Source organism: Ornithodoros turicata, chromosome 3 (genome assembly GCF_037126465.1).
Source record: "Ornithodoros turicata isolate Travis chromosome 3, ASM3712646v1, whole genome shotgun sequence".
NCBI classification, from domain to species: Eukaryota; Metazoa; Arthropoda; class Arachnida; order Ixodida; family Argasidae; genus Ornithodoros; species Ornithodoros turicata.
Window position 1 is genome coordinate 96,170,986 of NC_088203.1, and position 21,426 is coordinate 96,192,411.

Consider the following 21,426-nt stretch of genomic DNA (forward strand, 5'->3'; position numbering starts at 1 on the left):
TTGTGGGGCCCATGAGGGCTCCCCTCTGGTACAGTCTTAATGACCCTAAAGGAGCAGAGTTGCGTGCTCAGCGCTGATTATTTCGTCCCGGTGGGAGGCGAATAGGGTTGAAAGGCAAAGGAGAGAGCGTACCCCATGTGGTCTGTGAACACACTGCACGCTAAATACAGCTAAGACTTTCTAAGGGTACGTCTTTCTTAGGGAGGGATTGACCCAGGACGTGAGTATAATCTTAAAAGCAAGGGCAATGAAAAGTATGATTAGGATAATTTTCCTCAGACACTTTGAGGGAAATGTCGGCACAGTTCTCTGTGAAGTCGGCCCTGGACGCACGATCCCCCCCCCCCCCCTGCGATAGTCGTGACGTTGCCCGCCTAAGCGTGGCCGACTATACACTCTAAATCTGTACCGTCTAGTAAAGGGTAAAAATTTCAAAAATTTTGCCCTGTATTTCAGAAGTTACCCTGTAGCCTATCAGTAATGCCCTCCATAAACTTTACACAGATCACCTATAAATTGAGGTTACTGTCTTCTACCCGCCACACAGCCGACGATGTGACGTGGCCCGCACGCTAACCAGTAACCACGGAGCCACGCGAGCTGGTAAACCCATGCACCTTAACCGCAGCACAACAATGGCAAACTCATAGATAGCCATTGTATCCATCCGCTCATATCCACGTAACTGAACCCGCGAGAAACAAACAGGAATCGTACAAAAGAAAAAAAAAGAAAAAAAAAAGAGAAAAGAAAGGCGTCGCAGACGAGACCGAAGATATCGTGACCGGCTTTGCTGTCTTTGCAGCGTGTTTTCACGCCCCTCTACTCGACGGCGGTGGTCAGCGGCGCAATCCTCAGCGCGACTGGCGTTCGTCCCATGAGTGCAGGTGCGAAAGGCGATCGTTTTTAATGGGGGCCTCGTGAGCAGCGGGGTAATTGGCGAGGCAGCGCACTCTGGGCACCCGCGGAACAGGTTCTGCTGGAAGACGACTTCATTGAGGGCGACGTGTGAGGTCCGCGCCCACCTCGCACCTCGACTCCTGGGAAACGGTCGCCGGAAAGAACCGCCCACAGCGGAAGACGCAGCATCGATGGACAGCTGAAACCACAGCGGGCATAGATCGGCAGCCATGAAATTCAGCGAAGATGTTGCCCGGGAGGCATCGGGGGCCCAGCCGTGTGATAGATAGCTTGGCTATATAATTGTCCAGGAAGAATTTTCTGCGGTTATGGGGGGTATCAACCGGGGAGGATGGTAGTTGGCACCTATATGTGCAAGGTCACGTGATGATATTTGTTGTTAAACGTTGCCGGCGTGTCTGTGCCGTTATGTACGATGCTGTTATCGCGTTGATCGTATTGAGATACGTTGGTTGAAGAGGTCATGAAACGATGATGTCTTGTAACGGTACTACAGCGTTCACGAAAGTCTGCGTCTATATACGTGGACTCCCTTCGCCAAACTTCTGTAGCCGTTCCTCTTCGCAACGCAGGTCTACAGCCAAATTGCTTCAGACGTAAAAACGGTTGAACTGAATTAACGTCGGGGGGCTGAAAACGAAAATTGCTAATTGGCTCAAATTTTCAAGACATAGAGGTGTAAGTATTGCCCACTTTCGCAAAGGTTGCGTTGCAAAAACACACGACACATAAAAATAAAAAATAAATAAGCTCCACTCCACTTCATTGGCACCAAGAAGTGGGGTAGGGTTCCTCGACCACTGCGGGGAAGCATCCTGTGTCATCATCACTTTTCCTTCCTTCATGTATTATTTTTGTTGTTGTCGTTTGGCACAAAGATGGCTTCAGAAACCAGTACCGCGAGGAGAAGTTAAAAACAAAGTCGAAACTGAGTTTATAATGTTTGTAGCATTCACCAACACAAAAGGAGCATTGAGCGGCGAGCATTGCAAGGGAGCGATTTCACCAGGATATTGCGACTAATACAAAAAAAGAAAAAGAAAAGGAAAGGTATGAGGGTAAATGGTACTCATCCATGCTGGACAGTAGCAAGAGATAAGCCAATGCCTGAATACAAGAGCCAAATATGACAGAGTGCGGACAACGGTCCTCAGAGTCCTTGGATATTTTACAATAAATTTAAATGCCGCAGCGTTTCCCTTCCATAACATAATTAGCAGACAAGGAACAGCTTTATGTTTGCAGAAATAATACTGTTTAAAAGTAGAGCGCGGATAAATATGCACTAAAAGCTCCCGAAATATGCAGACAGGTATGCACCAGAAATCTCCGAAATATGCAGTGGAAACGTGAATATATGCAATGTTTTTTTTTATCGTTCTTGGTGTGAAGACAATATTTGACAAGATTAGAACATTCTATTCGGGATCATACGGTAAGATTAAGGTGCCTTCGTCAGGAGCACACAACAAACAAGGCTTGCACAACAGATATAAATCATGCAGCCGAAGTCTTTGCTTTCGGCACTATACCCCAGTGCAGATTGAAACGCGAGCGCCACCCCTCTTCGTAACGGTAAAGAAAGTGGCGAAGGCGAAGGCGAAGTACGGTCCGCCGGCCATACACGTGCAGCGAACGCACTCCGCAAGCCTTGAGCGCCACATCTCGAACATTTGGGGGTAGTATTTCGCGCAGTGGAGCAGTCAGGGTGCTGGGGGTTGAACACCACATCCCAACCGAAACACTGTCAATGTTCTATTCTGAGCGAAATTCTCGCGAAAGAGGGCCTAAACCTTCTCGAAGCCTGCAAAACCTTAATTAAAAACAACAAGAGAAGAAAGCTCTTGCACCTGGCCATCTGGAAATATGGCAAGATATGCGCTCTGCGTGCATTTTCATGCGAAATATACCGTAACGTGCAAGACATGCATTTATATGCACAATAGACCTCTTCTAATCGGTCCCAAACCACGACCAAAAGCGATTTTTCATCGTCCAGATACGAAACCATATCGAGAAAAAAAAAAAAAAAAACATGCATTTGCATGAAAATCCGTGCTAGTAATGACTAAAATTTTGCTCATTATCTACGCACTGTGCGCAGTAGTAATGCGAAAACTCTCTAACACAATAGAAACCGGTCCGCTCAGTGTTTCAAAAGTACTTGTTCGCTGGCATCCCTGTGTCAGGCACCGGGCGTTCTCCGCCGTGGTGAAATTTTTCCGAGACATTGATGCAGACAACAAGTTTTGAAACTACGGCTGTTTGTGGATTTTGTTGATCACCTGTTTGTATGTTTTGTGACAACTCCGTGTTTGTTTCTTTGTCGAAGCGCGTTGTGGGGGAGGGGCGAGAGGGAAATCCAATGTATAAACTGACGCTCTTTTGGGGGCGATCGCCCCTTGCCCTTGCCCTGGCCACTGCACCACCACCACTAATAGTCATCATCGCCATTATCATCCTCTTCATCGTCGTCATAGGGAATAGCCAACAAAATCAGCAGCAGCAGCATTCTAGGAGTTTTCCACCTCATCTGATGCAAGTGATGTGGAGCTGCTGACCTCACAGTGGTGAAACTAAAATCTCCAGTTTATTTTTTTCTTTAAATCAACCAATCAATCAGTCAAGAATAGAATAAACCGCACCCAGTTGACCGTTTTTATGTCACATTTGAATTCAGCACATCAAAATCATTCAGATGTGGCACGTTTTATTTCTGGAGCACACACACATATTTTAAAAATGTGTAGACCTGTGTTATGGCCTGTAAGAATTTACTTGCAGTTGATGATATCATCAGACCCAATGAGAGACATATCCGTCATTGTTATAGTATACTCGAGCGTGCATACAGTGACATCCAGAAAGAACGATAATGCTACTTCCTGTAATTGTCAGATTAGAATTTTCATCAGCTATAGCAAGCACCTGTATATATAGGAGCGTCCGAACCGAGCGAAGAAACACTTTAGGCGGTCTCTCCTGTGAATTCCCGAGACTCCCGAACCTCGTTCCTGACAGAAACCACCCGGCTCCGTCTTGTCAACCCTACACCCACATTTCAATCAACGAGACTTTCTCCAACAAAAGGGCACCCTTCATAAATCCCGGTGATTAGTACGGTACTTAAAGCTCGAGGACATCTGTTTTTCCGGCGACAACGTAATTTGTACCAGGCATAACAAGTGACCCCCTGTGGAACTCCAAAGAAACAGGGTTCGTATACATGCATTGTTCCCAACCATCGCGGGGTGTCATTCCTCGTAAAAAATGGCTTCGCTCGCGTGGAGACAACTGCGTGAATGGCAACGACCGTGGCTTGAAGAGCCCGTGTCGTTCCCGCTGCTTCTGCGGTCGAAGCTGACCAGCGAAGAGCATGAGACGGGTCTCACCCCCCGTCGGCTGACTGAAGCTAGCGTCTATCATCACCTCTATTGTGCTCTGTAGGCTGCTGCCTTGTTGTGGACAGGCGTCAGCCCGGTGGTCCCGCCGGTACAAATGCGCTTTTGCCCAGCGGCGTAAAAGCCCGGCCGCGCGCGTGATTCGTTACGCCAGTCCGACTTGCATGGCCGTACCTTCTTCTGTCCCAGGAACGCAGGAATGGTCTTCCCTGATCCAGATGGGTGGCAAGGATGTGGAGGCTCGTTGGAGGGATTCCTTCGGGTGGAAGTGAGGGCTTCACTATGGGGTCTGTTGTGATGGCTTTATTGCTTGTGGGTGGATTGTGCGCGACCGAACAACGATGTGCTTTAATGAGATAGTCATCAAACCTTGTGTGCATCCGACTGCGCAGATGACCGTTCTGTGGTCTGGGAGCACAACAGGTTTCTTGCGCAGATATTTGTCGCTTATCGGTCTCACGGATCATTGTTTCCGCGCTGCATGTGTTGCTGTGAAGCGCAGAAAGGCACTTAAGACGACTTGTGACAGCTATGCGGGAGCTATATTAAAGAAATGTGTAGAATGATAATAATCGATGATGATTATGTCTATACCCACCGGGTCGGGGTGACAGAACATTTTGCAAGAATGTCTAACTGAGATTTTGCGAGTCAAAGCAATACAATATATACAGAACTGTCACGCATATATGGTTTGGCATTCGGCGTGGCTCTCCCGTTATAGCAGGCCTATAGCTACTTGACTTGGCTCTAATTGGACACTGTCGTCTTGAGCTTGTTTGTCGGTATAGTTTCCTTAGAAGTCGGTCCAGGACGCACATTCCCCCAGAGCGTTAGTCGTGACGATGCCCACCTCTGTGAGGCCGACAACGGCGTAGTCTTTCAGAAGCACCACCTACCACCATCACTCCCTTTATTACTTGGGCAAATACATGTCTTACACATCTTACATGTGCATCTTCTACATCGAATCGTCGCACACAATACTTAATGAACCGTCGTACGAGCGTTTTAGTTCCTGTCTGGAGCAGTCTGATTATTCTAGGCACCCTCCGTTGTGAGCATTGACCGAAATACAACATTTCACGGTGCGTCTGAGCAGCAGTTATTCAACGACTAATTGCTTTCGCTTTAAATAGCTCGGTACAACAGCAAGAGAAACACGCCTCAAGGTGTGACCCGGTGTCCTTCAGCGAAGGCTTCGCGTCTGTAGCCCTTTTTATGTCGCTATTATAGAGGGCAAGTTCTCCCATCCTTTAATAAATTGCATCCCTGCTGAGCAGGGTTCATTAATATCTTCCGGCGCGTCTGGAGGAACACGTTTCTCACATTGCGATTGCAACATCCCATGTGTGTCAAGACAAACTAATGATTCCGTTAACTAAGCTGTAATAATCGCGCTTTCTTTTATGGCGAACTCGTTGAACTTCGAATTGGTGAGCTTCCGTGGCACGTATATAGTATATAGTTATACTTCGTCTTATAGCTGTTAACCCTCTGGGCATGCGTGCTCCTGTATAACGATTACTCGTTATCTGACCATTATCGTTATTATCTCCAGTCGTTACACTGAGACGTGTATATAAATGGCCGGTATAAAAACCTAACACAATTAATCTTCGGGAGGTAAATATTTGAGTGTGCTCCAGTGCTCTTTATGTTGTGTGCATACCACGCCCAATACAGGATACGAACATATAACAGTCCACCACTAGTCAGTTATTTTTTATTCATCCCTGGAATTGAATTCAGCTTACTGCGTCTCAAACAGAAATTGGATCGTGTGGTAGACATACCCAAAATGGAACCAATCTTTACCACGCAGAGGAGAAAGTAACCATTCTTTTATTTTTTTTCGAAAACGCAGCTGGGTCATACTGGCTTCTTGCTGGCATGCGTATATAGCCAAGCCTTCAACAACAACAACAACAGATAAATTAATGATTATGAATGGGGAAATTCGCCAAATTCGCCTTCAAGATACAAGGGTTTATATATCAATGCTGGGCTCAAGACCAAGCCCAGCATTGATATATTGCACGAAGACAAATCAGAAGAAAGAAAAGCACAACAGTGAAAAAAAGAGAGCAAGTTTTGTAGGTCGCGAGCGTAGCGCATTTTCGGTTTTCTTTTTTGCGTGATGTGTGGTGGTGGGTACGGAGTATCTGGCAAAAGTACGTCGCAAAGCACTGTTAACCAAACTGTTGGTGTTTCCTGTGCGATGCATCACGGAGAGCGTCCTACTCTCAACATTTATAACCTGCACATCGCCTTATGGCCTTCCGTGAAACGGTATGAATTCCAGAAGCTGCGAATCAAACGGTACTCCAGACAATCTTCACAACACCACACATACTTCACGCCTGGAGCTTTTAACGCAGCAGGCGCTACGTACTTCAAGCAGATGTGTAACGGCCTGCAAGCTACGACACGATGTATTACCTTCCTGACCCCGTAACTCAGGTCGGACGCGTGGCTCCCGGTCGTACGCCGTGTACCGTGCAAAGACAACATCTCCACCCCCGTCTGGAAGTCATCTCGTGCGACATACGCCGTCAACCTTCGACTGTAATCACCTGCCCTTTTGCGTCAAATTGCCCCCGCCGAGATACCTCGGACGACCTCTTAGGAGATTCCGTTGATGGAGCACTTTCGTTGTTCTCCTTCGCTAAAAGCCAGGTATTTCTCTCTTTTTTTTTGTCTCTCCCTCATTTGACTTCCTGCGGGGAGATCGTCGAAGAGGTCGTACCTAAAGGGGAGGTCGACCTGGCAGGGCGGGCGGGCGAAACGACCGTCGTCGAAGCACGAAGTAGAGCGGGAGGTCTCGTAGGGCGGGCGTCCAAAGGAGAGGAGGGGCTCTTTGCTGTCTTGCCGTTTCTTATTGGCCAGCTGGCCATGTGCTCAACCTGCGCATGCCACAGGAGTTCATCCGCCCTCACACACGCGTACCTGAGTTCCTTCGATTCCTTCCTGGACCCACCCGCCGTCAGCAGAGTGGTCCCGATAGTGAACGCGGTGTTGTTTCTTGTGTGCCTCAAGACGGCTTCCAGGAGCAGGCGGTCTGAAGGGCGCGCGTGGCGGCCCTCGGACCGCGACATCTGATCCGTAGACTGGAGGGATAATGACCATGGCAGAGACCTTGTTGCGGAACAGTGTGGTGATCGTGCTGCTGCTGTTCCTGCTGTGCTGTTTCAGCACCCGTGGACAAGGGACGTCGAACAATGCAAGTGGTCGTGGCCGGGGTCAAGGCCGAGGTTCCAGATGGTGGTGAGTGGCCGGCCCTCCGGGGCTGCAGCCTTGGAATGCTGCTTTCGTCCTTTCTCTTTCACATAAACGCAATCCTTCGTTAGCGCATCTTCCTTCAACTCGACGTCACCGCCGCTCAGAGGGGCCATAAAAACATGACCTGAGAATGCACGAGCCCTTCTACGCACGAGACAAGACAGGACATGCACCGGCGGTATGCCGCGTTATTCCTTGTAGCACCTCCTTAGTAATCGACTCGACACTCTTCCAACTCGAGCGATGTCCGTGTACCAACATTCCAGGGGTTATCCTCACATGCATTGTGCGCTGCATACACTCTTCAGTCGTATAGACGCAGCCATGCCACGATCGTTAAACACAGAGTCGTTGTGACACACGCAAGAATCTGATGTCGTATTGACTCTTTCTGTCACGTGATTGAAAGCTACGTTCGTTCATTAGCTGTGTACAGCAATGGATGACTACATTTCTCGTTATGTCGGTAGATAAATATCTGCTACACTGTTCTCACGAAATACACGAACCGTAAGATGATTTAGGAGACAAAACGACGAGTCTTTTGGCTTCTACCTGCGCATTCACATGGCACATAGAGAAAGTCACACTGCATGTAATGCGGGACGTCCTAGTCGCATTATCGATCTGGCATTTTGTATTTTTACAACGTATATCACATATCGGGATTATACCCATTGTTCCAGCCATTTTTTTCCTGGTATTCGTGCGTTTTTTTTTTTTTTTTCATGAACGAAATAAAAATTTAGCTAGAGTTCCAAATAGCTGGTAATTTGGTCTCAATTACCGACGTTGTCGTCGTATTGAAAGACCAATTAGTGAGAAAAAGAAACAGAAAATCGGTCGAGGGTGTAATTGGACCCGCGTGAGAGACCCTTTCGTGCAGGCAAACCCGAAATGGTCGAGTGCACTGAACGTATAACGGATATTCTTGCATGCCATCTTTTTAAGGAGCATCAGATCGAGTATGAACGGTGCGGACTCCACCCCTGAGCTGCGTTACGCTTCATGTTTGTTCATGTTAATGTGTAACCCCAATTCATTTTCCAATGCCTTCAGAGTCAGTCAGAGGTGTATATAGAGAGAAAAGAAGTATGCTAGAAAAAAAAAAAAAAAGAGAAAAGAACACGAAGAAAATAGAAGCAGGAATAATTTACAGAAAGATATATCTGAGAGGGGACTCAGTTGCAGGCACCCGGGGGAAAAAAGGTAAAAACGGTTTAGAAAAAAGAACCCGAACGCTTTGTTCATCCGAATATCTGCAAGAAGTGATGTCAGAGCACCCATGCAGTGTACATCGCATAAGGAGTGCCTATGAGTTGATTAATGCAGAGCACAGAGTTGGAAGCGGCAGAACGCTTACTTCAACATTACCGATGACTCTTTAAACATCCCAATGCAATGGACATGAGTTTTGCATAACTGAAATAAGGCAACCCGTCCATTACTTATATTGAGTCCCGCCTAATAAGCTTCAACGAAATGACGTAGCTCCTCGAACGCCAAATTATGGAGGCAAATCCCGTGTCTCCAATTAAGACACGTAGACTTATACAAGCCAGAGAACACGACAACGACTATTCCCCGCCGTCTAAGGTCCTTTAGGTTGCTCGCTTGCATATTTGATAAGCACGAAACTGTCCCCGTCCATATATTTACGTCGTGTCACCCTTTACAACGACAGGGCGTTGGGTTCGCGTGTGGAGACCGATGACCGTCTGCCCCGTGGAATCCTTTGATTGCCTCTTTCAGCCGCTATTATTCATGAGCCAGCTGTATGTGTGTAATAGATGATTCCCTCTCTCACTACCTGATCCGTGGAAAGGGCAGTGGTTAATTTACTTTGAAAGAGATTTAGAGTTGCGTAGTACATATTGTTATTAAAGGTATAACCTGTTACAAAGCAAACAAAATGCATAGTCACGCAACTGTTATTGAACGCTACATGATCTAATATGGACATATATATATTGTCCCCTCAGGCCTAAGGAAGTTACTCTTTCCCAGAAATTTCGTCTGCATGGTGATCGTAAGGAACTGTTTTAGGGGGTAATAAGGGGGACAGGGATACATACACACTATAAGAATAAGTGGAGCAATTTTACTCCTTTTTGGGTGTCCCTTTCTCTACTAAAGCCACTTTAGTATAGGAGTCTAGGAGTAAATTTTAAGGCCAATGGATTAAATGGGGAGTAGTTGCAACATAGGGCTTTAGAAGCTGTAATTCGTACTCAATTTACTCATTTTCTCCGTTAGAATGTACAGGGTGTTCAAAATTAAGCGTTCACTAGCACTTTAAAAATAGGCGAACAAAAGAAAACTGGTGCTACTTTTTCTGTTCCTTGAGTAAGAGACAGGTGCTACATAATTAGCAGCACCTTTCTTACACAAGTAGCGTTAAGTTATCATCCGGTTTCCTGTCATCGCTGTGTTTGCGTAGCGCTCGTGAAAGCTTAATTTTGAACACCCTGTATACCTCTTCATTGGTGAAAGCGGAGCTTATGAAAATCTTTGGCACTATTTATGTATACTGCTGGAACTGTTTGACTGTGCAGTCACTTCAAAATTTTGCATCATGTGCAGCTAGAAAGCAGAGCGCATATTTAAAGAAAATATGAAGTTACAGAAAACGAACAACTTCCCTCAAGAAGGTAAATTCGTGTATATCCCAGGCTGTTTTAACGGTCTTTAACCGAAAGAACCTTGTACTTAAACCTTGAGTCGCCCCATGTCATCGTCATATAGGCTCTCTAATAATTAATAATTTGGCCTGTGTGTCATAACCATGTGTCTGTTGTTGTTTTATTGTTGTTGGAACATTGTGTAGCTATTACGTTTTTATTACCTCCTGAACCGGTTAAGTCCTCCTCGGATTATTTGAACATGTGGCTCCGGTTTCGTATATACAGCAACACACAAACTATCCCCACGCGTGGCCAGGTGCAAATAATTTGAACAACAATGTCGAGAGGTGGAAACTGGGAGATTCAAAGATATGCAATTATATATTCTAGCAGGGTAGACTGCAGTTGATTTTGATTACGACTAGTCGCAGATTATCATTGTCCGCACGCGATCACGAATGCCGGAACTATACATAGGTAGCATGACACATATACAGTGCTCAGGAATCAGGGATATCTTTTTCTTTAGCACTGTTGATAGTTGGGGTAGTTGGTAACGTGACATTGTAGATATTATGCAGCAAAAAGACAGGGACACACATAGAGGAAGACACAACACGAAGACTGCAACTTCCTCTACGTGTGTCCCTGTCTTTTTGCTACATAATATCTACAAATCTTTTTCTTACTTTATTTTATTTTTTATTATTTTTTTTTTTGTGGGGGGAGGGGGAGGGTCGATAGGTATGGGAGTAGCCGAATTTGTGGTGTGCCGAATTCAATCTCTCTCCCTATTATTTTTTTTTTCGCCAACATCAACATCAACATCGACATCAGGGATATCTGAAGTCACAGGTTTTAAATAAGCTAAAGAAAAAACGAAGAGTAGCTTTTTCAGTCTACTCCTGTTTGTATTAACTCTAAAGTAGAGTTACACTACTACATGCAGGGATCGAAAAGTAGCAAAATAAATTGACCATGTTACTTTTGCATTTATAATGCGAAAAATGTGCCATGCTCAATTATCGTGCCTTGGGGTAGTAGGCCGCACCTCATGTGGCAAATTTCCCCATTCATCAACGTGAATTTATATGTTGTTGTTGTTGTTGTTGTGCCTTGCTCGCCATGCACAACGTAACTGCAGTTACTCTGCGTTTACTATATGAGTGCCTTGATAATTTTCTACACAAACCGAAAAACGTAAAAGGCAGCGAATACGTGCTCAAACCCGAAAAGGTACCCATTTTTTTTTCTTTATTCACATCACATCACATCACATCACCCGAAAAGGTCGAGAATGAACATTTATGGCGCTATTTTAAGCAAGGTTCACGTCGAGTATACGTCCAAGTGTTTTTCCCAGTGTCTGACCCATGCATCGCCCGTTATTGAATGACACACGGTACCTATACCTATCGACTATCGAGCAGAAATAACATGAGTGCTGCTCCTACGCGGGAAGACTGCTCTTTCGATGGGCGTTATCCGAAACGCATGTGGGAGCTCACTCTAGGATTCGGGGTGTGTCTTTTCAGCTAGCTGTGATTACACTATATACGTGTACTCCGGTTGTAATAGCCCCAAATTGTCGTGGGAGCTTTTGAACATCACAAAATGAGGTTACCACGAGTATTTTTCAACATTGAAGGGATTAGTTTAATTAACGGATAAAGCCAGCTAGACAAGGTGTCAACCTTCGTGGAAAATTAAATGTTGTACGATTAAAAGAGAAATAAAAAAAGAAGTGGGAACAAAACGTGACGTTTCAAACAATACTCATCATTTGTCTTTAATCGCTCAAAAAGGCTAAATTTTAGATGCAGACGAGAACGAACTCATTCGTACAACCGCAAGACGTCATGTAGTATATCACAGCGTGTTTTACTGGGAATTCTTCTTTAAAACCATTCTTTACCGAACCAACGGCGCGAATCCAAGAAGAGAGATGCAGCGTTGTCAGTAGTTGTAAACTTTATAGTGAGCAGTGATGTCTTAACTGTTTTTTTTTTTTTGTGAGGGGGGATATGTTTATGAAGAAAAAAAGAAAGGAAAGGTCAGCCAGACAAAGGTCGGCTTGCTATTAAAAAAAAAAAAAAAGGAAAATGGGGGAAGAAAAGAAAAAGAAGGGGGGACTGCGCGCTATCCCAAGCAGCACAACATCTTGGCCCAATATTGGCCAAATGTTGGGCGGCCACAAGGAACTCGACGACACATGCCTATATCCCAAGCAGCACACAACATCTTGGCCCAATATTGGCCAAATATTTAGACACAGGGAACTCGACGACACATGTCTATCCCAAGCAGCACAACATCTTGGCCCAATATTGGCCAAATATTGGGCGGCCACAAGGAACTCGACGACACATGCCTATCCCGAGCAGCACACAACATCTTGGCCCAATATTGGCCAAATATTGGGCCACAAGGAACTCGACGACACATGTCTATCCCAAGCAGCACAACATCTTGGCCCAATATTGGGCCATGGTGTTGTGCTGCTTGGGATAGGCATGTGTCGTCGAGTTCCTTGTTCGAGTCTTCGTTTGTCGCGATTCCTTTCGCTTCTAGAGGGATGCGGTTCTGGGAGAGGGCGGAGTGACGTTATTCTTTTTCTTTTTTACCTTCCCATTTTTATTTTTATTCATTCATTTAGGCGTTCATTATGAGAGTAGCAGAATTCTTCGTGACGAATTCCATTTCTTCGCTCAACTCAAACTCTTCTCACTCAAACTCTCAAACACTTCTGTCGCCACGAGACGGCAGTGATACCGATCACGAATCAGGGATGGATGATCAAGCCCCGAAACACGTATTCCGCGGCGTAGAGGGACAAAAGGCACCGCAGTACCAGTTGGAGCAGGGACGCCTCACACTGGTCATGACTGATGAAACGGGAGCCATCGTAAACTTGCGCGACGACCATCTAAGCAGGAGCAAGGAGCCATGCCGAGTGACAAGGGTGCTACCAGGCATTCGAAAAGAAGCGGTTGGATTGCATTAGAGTGCTGAATTGCATTGCTTGAAGAAGAAGAAAAGACCGGCGAACTCAAAAGCGGAAGTTGCTCTTGAGACCCGCTTGAGCGCCCCCTAGCACGAACGCTGTGGAGATTCTTCAGTGGTTGATGTTGATGTTGGCGAAAAAATAATACGGAGAGATTGAATTCGTCACACGACAAATTCAGCTACTCCCATAAACAGACCCCCTTTCCGCCCCCCGCCCCAAAGAAAAAAAAGAAAAACTCGCCGCTTTTCAGGGTATCAACCAAAGGCCAAACTATCGTCTAACGTAGCGCGCAATGAATCACGCGGTCCTAATATGCTGACTCCAACGCACACCTCTGAATAAATGTCTCAAGCGCTGACAAGGCAGCATCCCTCTTGTCAGGTGGCCAAGGACCCAGCACTTTTACGAGATCAAAGTTGCGGTTGCCCAGTCGGTCGAGAGCAGATTTCATGATAGCCCCTTGAGACGTGTATCTATAGAACAGTGCACGAGAACGTGCTCAGTTTCCTCAACGGTTGCACAAAGTGCCAGCAAGAAGAACACATGGCGAAAGGTAGCACTAATGAACCCGTACCACGAACGGGGCACGATGGCAAGCCTGGCATGATGACCATTGTATCCTCAGTAGTGTCCTCAGTAGCTTCAGCAACTCAGCCAGCGTTGAGGGTTGTCGCGCATGCTCGAAGCATTACCGAAGCTACTGAGGACGCCACTGAGAAATCTCATCCTCAGCATTCGCGCAAGCGGGCCAGACGAGCATATAGGTCGTCGTGTCCACTGTCGCAGGTCATTTGCTGTCAAGTACCATGTTGCCATTTAAAATTCTTGTCTGCAATTAATGTTGGCTTCTAGGAGAGTGGTGTCATTACGTCTTCGCAGTCGTTTGCGTTTGGCGGAACACAAAACAGCAAACCTAACGCATTTATCGTTTCGCCGAAACGATAAATGCGTTAGGTTTGCTGTTTTGCGCGAGTAAAGTCCAAAGTTTGCTGTTTTGCGCGAGTTAAGTCCACTCATATTTCCTCAAACAAGTTATTTGAGGAAATTGGAGTGGACTTTACTCGTCTCCAGCGATTGATTATGCTGTGCACATAATTATATGCGCGATACTACACGCACGTACTAGGCGCCATATATAAAATGTGTGGCGCTGCTCCTTAGGGCTCATACATCAGAAATCATTAGAGAAAGGTCACATAACAACAACAACGAAATCGGCGAATATCGACCTCATTATGACCCGTCAGCAGGCCACACCCATGGGGACCTACCATATAGCATTGATTTGACTTAAGGGATGTTTCGCTTCTTTCGACGAACCTAGGGTCCCTTTGCAGTATAGGCACAGGACTGACAGCTATTCACACAGAGACCAGTCTGGATGGTCTACATTGTCGTTAATTTTAACCACACCAGAATTGCGAGAAGGAATTCAGTAAGTGCCACGGTCGCTCCTTGCTTTTTCCACACGGAGCTCCAAGTAATCACTCAATGTTCGGCAGTGGGATGTGCACATTTTGCCTCATAGCTTTTTCACGGGTCCTTTTACTGACGTGTCTTTCGTTTTTCTTCTGCGGGTCTTTGTCCTAGCAAAATGAACATTTCACTTGGTAAGGCTGTCCTTGGGGCGGGTACAGTGCTGGACAAAAGTTTACGGAACACGTACGGAACACGCTCCGGCGCATTCCTTCCTCAGAGTGACACGCTAGCAGCCAATGGTACCGTACGCACTTGAAAACAGGGGGCTGGGTTACCTAGGCACATGTCTGTAAGTCCGTATACGGTCCCATTCGCTCCTAGCGTGTCACTCTGAGGAAGGAATGCGCCGGAGCGTGTTCCGTAAACTTTTGTCCAGCACTGTACATGCACCGTTACTTTACACTACGCTACATTTTCGTTGTTTTACTTTACACTTTCTTAACAAGCGCATGTTCAATGTAAACTGGCATAGAATAGCAGGAGAGTTCGAAACCCAAACCGAAACCGATTCGAAACTGAATCAGACTATATGCGGGATGGGCCGCATCTACAACGAGGACATGTAAGGACGACTTTGCGGACCTCTCCTAGGCAGGTACAGTGAAACTGTACTGTGCAAGTGTACTTTCGCACATTAAATATCCAGAAGAGTACGTCAAAGTGAGGTGTCTTCAAATGGAGAAGAATGCGCTATCAGACAGCCAGCAAGATAGAGGATATTAGTGCCCTGGAAGATATAAGGAGTACGTCAGCTGCTGTACACTGATGCCGCTAATTTCGTTCATTTGCGCCTGCGGTCGATGCTGGCTTACTCTGCAAACCCTGTTGCCTAGATGAACGCCGTTACAAGGAACCTGTTCTAATTGCAAGGAATGTGGGTTGCAATATGTGTGTTTGGTACCGCATAAAGTACATCAAAATTATCAAGTGACACCTCAACATGCAGGACTTCACCGTGCAAGCACATCCTGTGTCCTTCCAAATACCAAGGGTCTGGGACTGGGTGAACTGACTTCTTTTCTCTCTGAAAATTGTAGAAGCTTCTTGCAGAAGCATTTGGATTTATTCTCGCACAAGAAATGCGGTGCTTTTTATTAACTATATAACTTTATTTTAATTTGACACTTCCTCTAGGTGTATTTTCACCACTCGAAGCACAGCGCTTAGCAACGTTCAACTTGAGCTGTCAGCTAGATAAAGTAAACGCCACGACATCTTCTGCTTGCTTCATTCTGGTACTAAAAGAAAGAAAAAAAAAAGAAAAGAGAGGAAAAACATCCTGGATGGCAAACGTCCCATTGACCCTCTTCTGACAACTCATCCCCCACTGCACCACAACTCAAAATCAGAAGCGCAATTTCCGCGCTATTCTCTACACCGTAAAACAACTCATCTTCATCATGAGGGAAAATCCCGCAACGTATTTGCGATGATTACAAGCGCGACAAACGCCCCGCTGCGTCAGCGCCAGCGCAGAACCCTAAATAAACGTGTCACTCCTCAAGGAAAGCCCATACTTTGCGACGGATTGCGGAATACAGAGGTCTCTTCTAAAAGGGCATGTGGCATACCTTCTTGTTTTTCCTGCCTTGTTCTTTCATTACCTTTCCATTTTCCTGTCTCTTTTGTGTTCGCATCATGTTGCGAGTGCTCCTGGCGCAAATCCTGGAAATACGGCCCTAGCCCTCTCTGCGGACGCTGCATGATTTGTGGGCCATTCGGTGGCTTTCTTGGGATGCCGCGCGCCAAGCTCTTTGTTCGCCTGTTGGGCGCCCCGCCCGGATCAGGTAGCTCTTATATTATTCCATAGAGGTTCGTGTTTGCTGCTGTACGATATGGTGCTTGCATGCTCGACACTGCTGCAGAATGCGCAGAAGGATGGGAACGAGGAAATTGAAGAAATTCGGGGGCAGACCAGGTACGCGGCCTTCGCGCGCGACAACGATAAAAGCGAGGTGTTTTCGTTTGCTCTGATGTTGCGTCTGCCGTCTTCAACTATTGATGCCCGGTTGTTTTGCCGTCAACGCTAACTTTTCTTAATGTTAGAGGTTGACAAGCGGTTTGTAATTTTGTATGGAATAGATATAGTCGCTGGCGAACTTCAATATATGCGTTATGTGTCTCGATCCCGAGCTCTATGCGCACATATGAAGACAGGAGATGTTCGTCACAAACACGCTAGGATGGTATAGTACCATAAAGTAAAATTGCCCTGGAAGCTGCGCTGTTCCGCGAAAAGGGAAAGTGACTGACCGATTCACGGCGTCCAAAAATCCCACCAGCATCAGTTTTCCTGGCAAATTCAAGTCGGTCGTTTATGAAAATATCAAATGCTTTTCTAAAGGGACATTGTAGCATCAAGGATTAAAGGCGTTTAATTTTCCATAGAGACCCAATAGAATTCCTGACGGTGCTTTTTTTTTTTTTTTTTGTGCTGTGTTTTTGCCTAGAATGTTGACTCACCGACTCCGCTGACCGTCTACCGCTCACTTCAGCGTTGTTCATATAGCCTCATGTCTCATCATCTCATTCCGTCCATTGTGCCTTGGGGTAGTGGGACGAACCCCATATGTGGCGAATTTCCTCCTTCATCACCATTTCATGTATCAATCAATTTATCTGTTGTTGTTCTCCTGACGGTCATCTGGCGAGTTCTTATAAATGTTTTACAGAATATTGGTTACTAAATCTATTGAACTCCTGATGAGCTTCTTGTGTGTAAATGTCTATGAATTCTCTTTTGAACTTCTATAAGGTGGCGTCATGCATTCTATGGGGCATAATTTGACATGCAAGGCTTCCACATAAAAGACATAGACGTCGAAGACAGGCTGCTCTTCACATGAGCGTCTGCAATCGCTGGAAACGTTCCACGAGTATATCCTACAAACGCAAAGTTCGCATACATAAAAGAGTGAGATTGTTAGGTAGTTGAAATACTTAACGTATATATAACCTGCATAAACATAAGTAGTCACGTGTATTAAGTGCCAACATGGACTGATCCCTATGGCTAGCTTTGAAGTCACACTGACTGGATAGAAAGCAAACAACTAATACAGGTATCCACCCTAATTTTATCCTTGCCTTTACGTTTCACATATACGAGTATACTCTACACTAAAGCATGCGGTATTAAACACATTGTAATGCTCGTTGAACTGGAGTAGCCGGCAATCTTCATGAGCTAGCGCTACAATCCCTATTTTTTCACGCACCAAACCAAACCAATACTTGTCTTTGGTGGTTCGGAAAAGGGAGCGTAACATTTCGTTCTCATTCATGTCAACGGCACTGTGGAGGAGAAACACGTTGCACGCTTGTGCCACATGCCTCTTACAATTTAGCGGTTTCTGCCAAAGTTAACCTATATCCCCAATGAACGCATGTACAGCTCGGGATACGCGTCAGATTCCCTGTACGTTGCTCATGTCTTACGTTATCATAATTCCGGATCGATGCGACGACCAGGAATTCGATCGGGAAGACCTGACAGCCACTTAGCTGTCAGTCGAGAGCATGTTCCCAGAATCATGGCTGATTTTATCGGACCGCTTTGCGCGGCTGACCTCGTAAAATGGCCACCTCGCTCACCCCGCGTGCACAGCTGCACATTTGGATCCCCAATAGGGACTTTTGAGCCGTTAATAGCGGTTCTTTAAGGCCTCATACCTCAGACGGACACCTGGGATGACGGGAGGCGACCTGTTAGACGAACGTATAGCTTATACTGTGTAGCTCTACGCTTTTGTTTACCACTTACGGTCAACGTTTTATGATGAAGGGTCCGTGTATAACAACCGTTACACGCGAATGAAAAGCAGAAGCTTTTATGCAGATGACTGAGGGCACAAAGCCGTTTATCGTAAACTTCAGCTGCTGGCTACCAAAGGATTCATGTGACCTGGTCGGCATCCGTTGTACACGCGTCCTCCACTGTCGGCCACTTTGTAATACATGTTGTAAGTTGATCTGTTCCGTGAATCTCGTCCACCATTGGAGTACTCCGAATAAATATCCACCGGATGCGGCGACATCCGGTTTCACAATAAGGCTTTTACGCATTCGAACTTTCGGAATGAGGAGTCATAAAACCCGTGACGGACGCACACACTGACTGCGGGAATGACTGGCGCTTCTGAATTGGTTCGTAGAAACGAGACAATGCTGCTCTTCACACCTTTGACGCCTTTAGCTTTTATAGTGGGACGTTCCCTAAAGTATGGCCAGGGATCATGTGGGCGTATGATTGCCAAGCGTACGTAACGACGTAGGTATGTTTCGTTTTACATTTGCAGGGGCCTGGCGGCGAACACGGCAGCGAACACGGCGCCAGGAACGTCATCGGCCGTACCGTCAGCGTCGGGCAACGCAATCTCCGGTGCGATAGCCGTGCCTCTTCGTCGTAAGCAGCGCGGCCTTGTGCGTGCCAACCCCGGGTCGTTGCAGGCCATCGTCCGGGGAATGCGACTGGCCATAGCAGAGTGCAAGCACCAGTTCCGAGATCGGCGGTGGAATTGTCCCACGCCGGACTACCTGCGAGGGAAGTCTCTCTTTGGAAAGATAGTGCACAGAGGTGAGCTTGTAATGCGCAGCCTTGACCGGGTGATGCAACAACTAAGTAGGTTGTTTGCCGTGTGCATATGACGCTGGCAAGTTGTATGGCCAAGTTGATCAAATATATACCAAGTCGACGGTGGCACAATATTTTTGAACAGCCTCCTCGATATGCAAAAGTGGAGCAAGTAGCCCGTGTTCTGTCTTGCGCATACTCACGGACTGTCCTCTAGATGTTTTGAGGACGTCTTGGATCCTGGAAGCACACAGGGTGCCTGCGTAGTAACGTAGCCGGAAAAATATTTCGGGAGAGGTTCTATGGGACCTTTACGTGGAGGAGGAGGATTTCACCCTCGTTAACCCTCTTCTAAATGCACTACCAAACACAAACACACCCACATAAATGGGATGATGATGTGGTGGGTCATTCTCCGCCGTTATGGCACTACCTAACAACAGCAACAAATAAGTTAATGATAATGAATGGGGAAATTCGCCACGTAAGGTGCGGCCCACTACCCCAAGGCACAATGGGGCAGGATGTGATGTGTCCTGATGATGAGGTGATGAACGATGCTAAATAGGGATAGTCAGTGGAGTCAGTAAGACATCAGAACGGTAGGCAAAACCACAGCACACAAAAACACACACACAGCACACAGGTACACACACAGGTACAGCACACAGGTGTCCCGGAGAAAAATCTTGAAATACTCAAGAACTTGACGATGGTCAGTCAGGTTAGACCAAGGGCCGAGAATGGTTGCCAATGTGAATGGTGCGGCCGTGCAGTCGATCACGGCACTACATAAGGTGGATGTTGAACACCGGAAAACCAGGATTTCACCCTCGTTAACCCTCTCCTAAATGCACTACCAAAGAACCCCAGAAAACCCCCTGGCTATGCCACTGGGTCCCTGCCATCCACATTTATAGAAAGCAAAGGAACTACAAAGTTTTTCGTATGAAGTATATCAAACTCTGATTCATAGTTTAATCAAAAGAGCACACAAAACGAAAATAAACAGCGCAGCTCAGACTGAGACTGACAACTGAGGTTAGTCTGAGCTTGCGCTGTGCTGTCCATCTCTGTTTTATACGCTCTTTTATTCAACTATGGACTCCAATCAACCAGCTCGCCTGTCAGTTGGTTTGGTTCGCTTGTTCTGCTGCGTCATAGAAACGCAATACGCACGACTTTGAAATTTGAAACGTTAGGCCGATAAACAGCCCTCAAATAAGAAATGCGCGGACAAACAGCAAATACAAAGACACAGAAAGTAAAGCTCGCACGAAGAACTAACGAATGCCGAACGGTGACCTTAAAAGAAAGGTGTCAACCTGTGATTAATTATCGTTACAAATTGCCCCGAAACGCGCAAAACGAAAGGAAGGTTTCCCCTAACAGTGGAGCGACTCGGACAAAAGTCTGAGAAAATTATATACCGTGGCAGTCTCCCACCTTTTTCTCTTCCCCCGCTACGGGAACCTATTTCAGCCTGCGTGCCGGAGGAGGTAATGCATTCAGAGTGACGGCGATTGTGTTAGAGAGCCTCGAGGAACGGACGAAGCAACAACGGAGCTGAGGGTATACACGTCTTCTCTTTTCGAAGTACGGTCTGTACGTGCGGTCTCAAATATATCGGAACAAGATTTATTTGTAACTGAATACCGGCGGAAAATATACTATTTGGAAACTTTAAAAAGAGTAACGATGGCTCAGAGTCAAAGAAGTATTCAATAATACATTTAATACATGCACACTATGGTCATCTAGCGACGAAGAGAAGCCGTGTGGTGGTTGGCTGGAGTCACCCAGGATTTAAACTCACGTGCGTTCTTAAGTCCTTCTTGAGAGCTCAAATGATGGGTTTATTAGATAATGTTTTATTGTTGTCTTATCCATTAAAAGTTAGAGCGTTCATTGTGTAGTTCCACGTGCGTGTTGTTCCTGTTTCATTGCTTTCTAAATAATTTTAATATGCTTTTACGTATTGTAGGTCGGTTTCGCCTACATGCAAGGTTTCAGGGGAGTTTCGGCTATATACATCGAGTTCAGGGAGCGGTGATGTAGTAGTCTTTCTCTAAGCTTGCACAGCAACATTTGCTTACCAGTCGGAAGCGCTAACCACTGCACACCATGCGCGGTGTAGCA

At 46.2% G+C, this 21,426-nt stretch overlaps 1 protein-coding gene across 4 annotated transcripts in view; it reads left to right on the forward strand.

Annotated features, from left to right (window-relative positions):
• LOC135388896 (protein Wnt-1-like) overlaps nucleotides 1-21,426 on the forward strand; it is a 43,326-nt gene that overhangs the window by 11,818 nt on the left and 10,082 nt on the right. For 2 of the 4 annotated variants that reach the window (XM_064618766.1, XM_064618767.1), the window contains exon 3: nucleotides 19,013-19,290. In XM_064618766.1, the coding sequence (XP_064474836.1) occupies nucleotides 19,013-19,290 (278 nt within the window). Of the gene's footprint in view, nucleotides 1-7,291; nucleotides 7,590-19,012; nucleotides 19,291-21,426 lie in introns of those variants that run through there. The other 2 variants (XM_064618768.1, XM_064618769.1) reach the window with 2 other exon arrangements.